Source organism: Alosa pseudoharengus, unplaced genomic scaffold (assembly GCF_046254945.1).
Source record: "Alosa pseudoharengus isolate Yale_2024_CS ecotype anadromous, Long Island Sound unplaced genomic scaffold, YU_APseudo_1.1 YU_APseudo_1.1_scf_5, whole genome shotgun sequence".
Lineage (NCBI taxonomy): Eukaryota > Metazoa > Chordata > Actinopteri > Clupeiformes > Clupeidae > Alosa > Alosa pseudoharengus.
The window spans coordinates 7,930,473-7,939,635 of NW_027468837.1; the positions used below are offsets into that span (position 1 = coordinate 7,930,473).

The 9,163-nt window shown below is 46.5% G+C and overlaps 1 protein-coding gene across 1 annotated transcript in view; it reads left to right on the plus strand.

Annotated features, from left to right (window-relative positions):
- LOC143104530 (kinesin heavy chain-like) overlaps window positions 1-8,149 on the plus strand; it is a 37,936-nt gene extending 29,787 nt beyond the window's left edge. The window contains exons 22-28 of the mRNA XM_076268628.1: window positions 454-525; window positions 632-736; window positions 4,836-5,052; window positions 5,388-5,553; window positions 7,017-7,093; window positions 7,421-7,448; window positions 8,062-8,149. Coding sequence (XP_076124743.1) covers window positions 454-525; window positions 632-736; window positions 4,836-5,052; window positions 5,388-5,553; window positions 7,017-7,093; window positions 7,421-7,448; window positions 8,062-8,149 — 753 coding nt within the window. The remainder of the gene's footprint in view (window positions 1-453; window positions 526-631; window positions 737-4,835; window positions 5,053-5,387; window positions 5,554-7,016; window positions 7,094-7,420; window positions 7,449-8,061) is intronic.
- Window positions 8,150-9,163: the final 1,014 nt, after the last annotated feature.

Consider the following 9,163-nt stretch of genomic DNA (forward strand, 5'->3'; position numbering starts at 1 on the left):
ATGACAACTAGTTACAGCTAGTATGACAGCTAGTTCAACACATTTGCATGTAATGACAGAAGTGATGAAATCAGGCCAGTTTGTTTTATGGGGTAGGACTATTCAGCAGGGAACCATAGTGCACTTTGACCAACATGACATTAGCAAATGAAAATACAAAAAACAGCAGACAGAAACAACAGACAGAAAAATCAATTGCATGGATGTACTAAAGCATTGCTATTTGTTCAAGATGGGGAGAAACTGCTTTGATAAAAAAGTGATAAGATGATTGAGAAATCTGTCTATTTTGTATATTGAGAAACCTTGATAGCTCTCACTGAAATCCCTGTACACGGTAGAACCCTTGGTAGAACATGGTGGATTATGCTGCTTCTTGATCATGCTTCCAGGATCCTGCTGCTACTGGATTTGTCCCCTGTTTTAACACAGTCCTCTCATCTTCCCCTAAAGGCCCGCGAACTCCAGACCCTGCACAACCTTAGGAAGCTGTTTGTTCAAGACCTCACGACGCGGGTTAAACGAGTAAGTGCCAGAGAGAGAGGGAAACTTGCTTAAGTACTTGATACTAAGTACTTTCTCTCCCGGTCTGAGACCACTCTCTGACAAATCCCTCTTCCTGTGTCTCCAGAGCTCCGAATTGGAGCCTGATGATAGTGGGGGGTCTTCCACCCAGAAACAGAAGATTTCCTTTCTTGAAAACAACCTGGACCAGCTTACAAAAGTTCACAAACAGGTCAGCGAATTTTACAATCTGTGTTGTGGGCAGAGACTGCAGTGTTAACTAAGAGATGTGTTCGGTGATCCAAAGATAATCCCAAAATGTTCCAATGCAAAGCTGTGTGTGTGTGTGTGGGTGTGTGTGTGTGTGTGTGTGTGTGTGTGTGTGTGTGTGTGTGTGTGTGTGTGTGTGTGTCTGTGTGTGTGTGTGTGTGTGTGTGTGTGTGCGCGAGAGTGTGTGTCTGTTTTCTGGGGTGGGGCATGTGTGTGATCATTTGCCTATTAATGTCTGCCACTAAAGAGATCATTATTCTGGCCAATCTGGGGTCTCCGCCTGTTGGTCTGCCTCTCCTCTCCCCCTCTTTCCTCCTCTCTCTTCCACTCCTCCTTTCCTCTCCCCTCCTCCCCTCCCCTCCTCTCTTCTCCACTCCCCCTCTCTTCTCCTCCCCTCCTCTCTCTGCTCCATCTGTCAGAGAGGAAGTGCAGTTGGCTCATTATGTGTCCCCACTGTCTGTGTCGCCGACGCCCAGGTCTCTTTATGTCTCATTCAGGCCTCCTCCACCGGCGGGGGCAGAGCAGAGCACAGCTCAGCCTCAGACAAAACAGCCGCTAAATGACAGGCGCGCACAGAACCAGCTCCCTGTGATGAGCAGGCTTTATATTACACAAGCAGCAGCCGGCCCCAGGAACACTGAACTGTGTTGTGCTATGGCTCGCATACATACATGCTGTTGGGAGCAGCTCATTGATCTTTCCGCCACCTCATGGGCTAGCCAATATGTCCGTTCCCAGAACCCCACGGGTCTCCATAATCATTTCAGAGGAGATGAGGGGAAACAGAGGACATACTCAGCATTTCCAGTGCGTAGTGATATTCCAGGCACTGAATGAAAGATCCCTGGAAAAACAAGCTGAAATATTATCAAGGTGTTAAATATGTATTTTTGGTGGAGTCTGTTCCCACTCGTAACTGGGGTTTCCTATTAGGGTTTAGAAATTTCAACTGAAAAGAATAGATTTGATATTTTATCACTGCACAGAATAACCCTGATGGAACCTTGATAAAGGCTGTTAGTTGAAACGTCGGCCTTTAAATATATCAAGAGATCAGAGTGTGTTTCTACTCTGGCTTTAATGTGATAACCTTCTGACCAGCACCTCTACTTCAGCATGCATTCCTCCACCACGCTGTTGCACAATAGGATGACAACAACAACATACTGCATCACACCAACCAACCTGCTAACAGGAGTGGTTAGGTAATTATATGTTTAAGAAGAAGTAGCACCATCCTTAGATGGGTGTAGTGCAGCATTATGTCCATTCATCATTCCCACTACCCCTCTGTTCCTGTGCCCTTAATCAAGGCGCTCTGCGATGCTTGTGTGGGGGGTGCAGCGCTAGTTACACAAGCACCATTAGCGTGCTAGTTTCCCCTCCTTTCCTTTCAGTCCCCCTGGCTTCCAGTGGGCAGGGCCAAATGGCGACGTTGTCATCAATCACGGCGGTCGATGCCACAGAGCTAGTAATTCTAGCCGAGTGGGGCTCAGCGGGCACTGGGGCTGCTGCAGCACACAGAGAGAGATGCCAGCGCAGATAGGTGTGCCCTGGCACACAGCGGCTGGCCTGCCTCAGACAAATGAAATGAATTGCAGATAGTCGCTTGTCCATTCATCACCACACACTCACACAGACACACACACACACACACACACACACACACACACACACACACACACACATACACATACACACACACACACACACACACACACACACACAGACACAGGCACACAGGACATACTGTATACGTATTGCACACAGTACTTTTACACCCTCCCACACAGATAGTTGCTCACACAAAGAAATACACACACACACACACACACACACACACACACACACGCAGATTCAGACTGTCGTTCTCTCCCTTTATCACTGGCTTCCTCTCCCCGCCCCCAGTCCTTCTCCCAAAAGCCCATTTCTGCAGACTGTCACTGTGATAGTGGGCAGAGTTACAAAGCTGCAGGCTAGAACACACACACACACACACACAGACACACACACAAAACGCTTTTGCGAAAGCAGTCAAGGTGCACTGTAGGTCCTCTTCTGAGAGGGCTACAATAGCATTATCAGCTAGCAATTAGCATACTGCAGCTCTGTGATGGATACGGTGGTGGTTCGATCTTTAGCCCTGGATCACACACACACACACACACACACACACATAAATATCACACACACACACACACACACACACACACATAAATATCACACACACACACACACACACACACACACACACACATAAATATCACACACACACACACACACACACACAAATATCACACACACACTCACACACACACACACACACACACACGCACACACACACACGCATCTCACTCCTTTCACATGCACACACCTTCACAGTTTCCTACATTCATTTCCTTGGCAACCCTGAACCACTGCAGTATGGCATTCTCTTCCTGGCACCACAGACACCCTGCAAACGGGCACAGTTGAGCTCAGATCCTCAAGATGGGTTGGTCACACCCACTGATCTCATTTCAATAGTTACTAAATGAAGGCAGTTAAGTAGATTGAGATTGATTCTCCTCATTGTCATCAACCTCAAGAAAAAGAATGCATAAATAATGTAGCTTGACAAGCATGTCAAGTAGATATCCATATATTTACATAAGCATAGACACAGACACTTACAAATACAGACATCTTTATCACACACACACACACACACACACACACACACACACACACACCTACTGGTTAGCGCTTCGGACTTGTAACCGGAGGGTTGCCGGTTCGCACCCCAACTAGTAGGCACAGCTGAAGTGCCCTTGAGCAAGGCACCTAACCCCTCACTGCTCCCCGAGCGCCACTGTAGTTGCAGGCAGCTCACTGCGCCGGGATTAGTGTGTGCTTTACCTCACTGTGTGTTCACTGTGTGCTGAGTGTGTTTCACTAATTCACGGATTGGGATAAATGCAGAGACCAAATTTCCCTCACCGGATCAAAAGAGTATACTGTATACTGATACACACAGGCTACAAAAGTTCTGATTCTTAGAGGATTTGTCTTTTCAATGGGACCGAGGCAGCAGAAGCAAATCTCTGCAGTGCTGCAGCAGCGTCCTCCTAAAAGCAGCAGCCTCCATGGGGCTGTTAGAGGCTGTTAATGTGCTTACTCACTCAGGCAAGCAGAGAGAGAGAGAGACAGACAGAGAGAGAGAGAGAGACAGACAGACAGAGAGAGAGAGAGACAGACAGACAGAGAGACTGACAGAGAGGCTCACGTGTAAATCAATAAATCCTGAGATCAAGGCTGGAGTGGATCTCATCTCTCCAGTGAGCAGCTGCAATTCCCATCCTCTTCATTATCTGTTAAAATTGCACGTGGGCTTCTTTTATGCCAATGCTCTCAGAGTTGAGAAAACATTTGGAGAGTACGGGAATGTCACGGCAGCAGTATGGTAATTCTGCCCTATATATGCAGGCACAAGGGACTACTGAGGCACATGGGGTTTTTGTAGTTGTCGGAGGTAGGAAATATGAGAAATATTTGGGGTTTGACATCTGTCGCTCTCTCTCTCTTTCTCTTTCTTTTTCTCTCTCTTTCTCTCCCTCTCTCTCCCTCTCTCTCTAGTCTCTTTCTCTCTGTCTCTCTCATGCAAACGAATGCTGTCAAATCACAGCACAGGTGTTTGGTGTTAACCTTGCACTATTCTTTTTCATTTCCGTACTTTTGTTTTAACCTCTGTCTCTCTCTCTCTCTCTCTCTCTCTCTCTCTCTCTCTCTTAAAATTAAATTCATTTAAATTCTTGAATGCTTTATTTGCATTACATATTTGCTTTAATTATTCCCTAGTAAGACTGATAACCAAGTCTTGAACCGATATAAAAACAAACAGACAAACTATTCACACAATTAGCAATACTGTTCGTCTTTGAGAATGATATGCATGAATAACCATAATGGCTATGGATTGCTCCTCTCATCACATTTTTATTTTTTTTATCTGTGAAATTAAAAATCTTTCTCTCTCCCTTCTGCTACACCCCCCACCCTTCTCTCCTCCTCCCGTTGAACAGCTGGTACGTGACAATGCAGATCTGCGTTGTGAGCTTCCTAAACTGGAGAAACGTCTTCGGTCTACGGCTGAGCGAGTTAAGGCCTTGGAGGGTGCACTAAAAGAGGCCAAGGAGAGCGCCATGAAGGACCGCCGGCGCTACCAGCAGGAGGTCGAGCGCATCAAGGACGTCATGAGGGCCCGCAACCCGCTCAGGCGTCCCCACGCCGCACAGATCGGTGAGCCGGCCACGCCAGCCACGCCAGCGTCCAAATAAGATCACATCACGTAATACACAGTGTCTGATACACGTGTATGAAATGCACATAATGATATAATGCATGGATATTAAAGAATAAGCCTAAGGAAGTTAGAAGGATCCTATGAAGACACCACTAGTGAGGCCATTTGGTTATCAGACCCTGAACGTGACAGTATGGCATCTCAGTTTTGCCTGAATCCCACACTCTGTACTGTGCTGTTACAGTAATATTGCATGTTTCATATTATTTATGTACGTTGGTGCTGTATTTGTTAATGTTCTTTTCTTGTTCTTTTCTCCTGTCATGCGTAGCCAAGCCTGTTCGTCCTGGCCACTTCTCCGTTGCCTCTCCCACCAACCCACTGGTGATGCGCAACAGTGACCACCCCATCGCCTTCAGCAACGTGCTGTTTCAGAACAGCCCCCAGGCCAGCACCCAGCAGCAGCCCCCGAACCCCAGCACCACACAGAAGATCACGTGAGTCCTGACCCCTGACCCCCGCTGGCCTGCATCACTCTTACTCTTTCTTTCTCTATCTCTCTGTGTGTCTGTTTCTTCATGGAGAAGCACTCTGCTGGCAATTAAAGGAATTATCCGGAGTAAAATGCACTTTAGATCGATTTACGGATGAATGGGGGTACATACGTTGAGTTGACATCAAAATCATGTCATTCGGATGTGTTTTGAGAAAGTTCGATTGTACCATTTTCAGTCAAAACTCGTAGCCTGGAAGTGAGCAGGGCATATCAATTTTGCCGCTACAAAATGCTATTTTTATACCTCTTCTACAGTTCCAAACAACATAACACTTACGTGGTAGTGAGTAGAGGGTCCCTAAAGCCAAACCGAAGTATCCTGAGGTCTTTATGTGGTCGGATAGAGAGTCAAGAATGAATTTCATCAAGCCATAGGAGGAGTCCGTAGGAGTCGATTGCTGAGTGTGTTGTAACACGCTCTGGAAATTCACAATTTCGTCGCCGTTTTTAAAAAAAAAAAAAAACATAGTCCAGTATTTCTTTCGAAATTGAATGAAGTTGTATGGACTGGACTATGTTTTTTTTTTTTTTTTTAAACGGCGAAGAAATTGTGAATTTCCAGAACACACGACTCCTACGGACTTTCCCCTGAAGATGGCAGCAAAAATGGCAGCAAAGATGGCAACATTTCCGGAAAGGTACTGGCTTGATGAAATTCATTCTGGACTCTCTATCCGACCACATAAAGACCTAAAGGTATAAAAATAAAATAAAGGTATAAAAATAAAATAAAAATTGATATGCCCTGCTCACTTCCAGGCTACGAGTTTTGACTGAAAACGGTACAATCGAACTTTCTCAAAACACATCCGAATTACATGATTTTGATGTCAACTCAACGTATGTACCCCCAATCATCCATAAATCGATCTAAAGTGCATTTTACTCCGGATAATTCCTTTAAGTGGCCAGACCGACAGGTGACTCAGCACATTGAGTTTGGCGAGAGGTGTAGCTAATGAGGGCCACGTGAGGGTACTGCTGCAATCCAATGCAGTGTCCTCTCTTAGGAGAGTCTCTGCAAGGGCCACTCAAGGGCTCTCCGCCAATTTCGAGTCATTAGTGTCAGTGGGGAAATATGACAGTCTGCCCTCGATACTTAACTCTGACTGAAGGCCTGATGATAAAACCGTTTTTTTTAGAGAAACCAAGCTCATCTTACGGCAGAAAGAAACCTTATTTGGGGTAAACTGAAGGGAGAGCAGCACACAAACTCCTTAGGAAAGTGGAGTGTATCCAAATATGACTTTATGTTAATGCCACCACCACAGCGAGAAACGCACCAGTGCCTACTGTAATCCACCAGAAGGGAATTGGGAAGCGTCAGCATTCAATGCAAGTGTGATCGGCCCGCTCTCTCCCCAAGTCCCTCTGTCTGAATGACTGTGTAATTCTCCCCAACAGGGCCCCAGTGGAGGTGAGCAACACCACAGTCAACTCCACAGAGACATCGGACTCCCATCAGCTCAATGTGGCCAACGGTGAGCACCGCGCTGTAATCGAGAGAACGTGATCTATGAGGCTAGCATATATATAGCTCAATGTAGCACCCTACAGTCACAGGCAGGGGTGCTAAGTCACCCACCGTTCACACACAAAGCTTGATTTTCAGTTCTGAGTCATACTTTATTCAGCATTGCCTAGCTCACCTCTCAACAGCTTTATATACTGTTTTCTCTTTGCCAATGAAATGCGTAACGTCCAGTAACAGACTACGATATCATAGTATAGTAGATGAAGACAGGTCGATACATGAGCAATCAATGTTGTCCTACACTCTAACATGATGCTGTTTCATGCCTTCACAGGAAATGCCACAGACATCAACGACAACAGGTAAGCCATACCCTTTATTACTGCACTGTATCACTCCCCTATTCACTGTGCGTTGAAAGTATACAGTAGTGAGCACAATACTAGAAAAACCTGAATTGAATATCAGTGCACTCAGTACATAGTTACAGCACATAGTTACATTTCTCATTTCTAACACCTGCAGTAAACTAAACTGCACGCTAAGCCACAGTTAGAGAGTTACAGCTCAACAAGCTACACCGGTCACTCCAGAATGCTCACCCAGAGTTGGAGCTTCTCTGCTCCTGATGCATGCGTGTTAGTAAAAGCACCTAGCAAGGCACACACCAGATATGAGCACACATCACAGAGACTAGCCCCAGACATCGAATATGGGCACCAGAAGCATCGTGGGTTGCTGACCAAGGCTTGTGCTACTGCTTTTTTTCACCTGCCCCACCTCCCCTGTCCCATGTGCCCATGTGTGGGCTGCTTGACTGTGGTGCCGCCCGCCGGCCCTTTGCCCGCCTCGCCCACCTCTGTGTCTCGGCCCCTGATGCCCCCGCTGCTGCCGCTGACGCCTCTCCTGCCGCCGCCACTGCTCGCGTGCGCCGCCGTTGTGTAGTGTGTGTCTCAACGTGTCCTCTGTGTCCAGAGGCGAAGGCCACTGCGGCCCGCACGCCGACCCCAACAACGACCCCAACAACCTCTACATCATGCAGCAGCAGACCGCTGCCAGCTAATAACTCAAAGCAGGTGAGCTCTAGTGCCGGGGTGGGGCGGTCAGCCAGGCTACAGGACCGCAGTTGCTGCTCATGTCACAAACAAGTCCGCACACTTCTCCATTCTTTCCCTTTTTTGTGTTTTATTTTGGCATGCTTGGCTGAATAACCATCTTGACCTTTCTGCCGAATCTGAAGAAGACCGAAAGGTCAAAACATTATTCAGCCAAGCATGACAAAATAAAACACACACACAAAATAAATGTGTTAGCACTTTTTAACACAAGTTTTTCTTGACAGTTTTTTTCGTTTTACACTTGGGATGTGCACAATGACCTCTTCTAACTGTTCATGCCTTACCCATCATTAGAGTACTTGCCTACAGATGTAGATGGTAGATACCAGAGTCACAGTAAACAAGGGCGTTTGTGTATGGATGGGTTACCAATTCTCAAATGGCTCAGGGTAAGCCCTCTCTGGCAGCCTTTAATCCTTGAGCTGCTTAATTAACAGTGATATGTATCTTATTCAGGGTGCTTGGCTCCAAAGGGGATGTGTGCTCCTAAAAATGTCCTACACACACACCCTCCACACACACACACACACACACACACACACACACACACACTCAGACACATGTACACACACACAAACTACCTTTTACTGCAGGAGTGTGTGATAAATGAAGATGCACCTTCTGAAGAGATTCAACATTGGTGCTGAGGAGAGTGAAGGACCATTTGAAATGCAGTCAGTTCTTCCCTCATCTCTGCTTCCATTATCTCGGCTGTTCAGATGGCACAGGCATAGACCATAGACAGGGCTGTTTGTCTCTTTTTGGTCTGTGTACCATCAGAGAACACCTGCATCTGCTAGAGCGGATGCAGAATGATGTTTTATTTTATGGGTGGTAGGCTGCTCAAAAGACTCACTACTCACTCAGTTGAAACAGGATGTCTCCCCAAGTGTACTAACAGAGAACAAGGCTCAGACACGCAAAGGCATGGTGCTGTTGCAGATGTTGTCTTATACTTC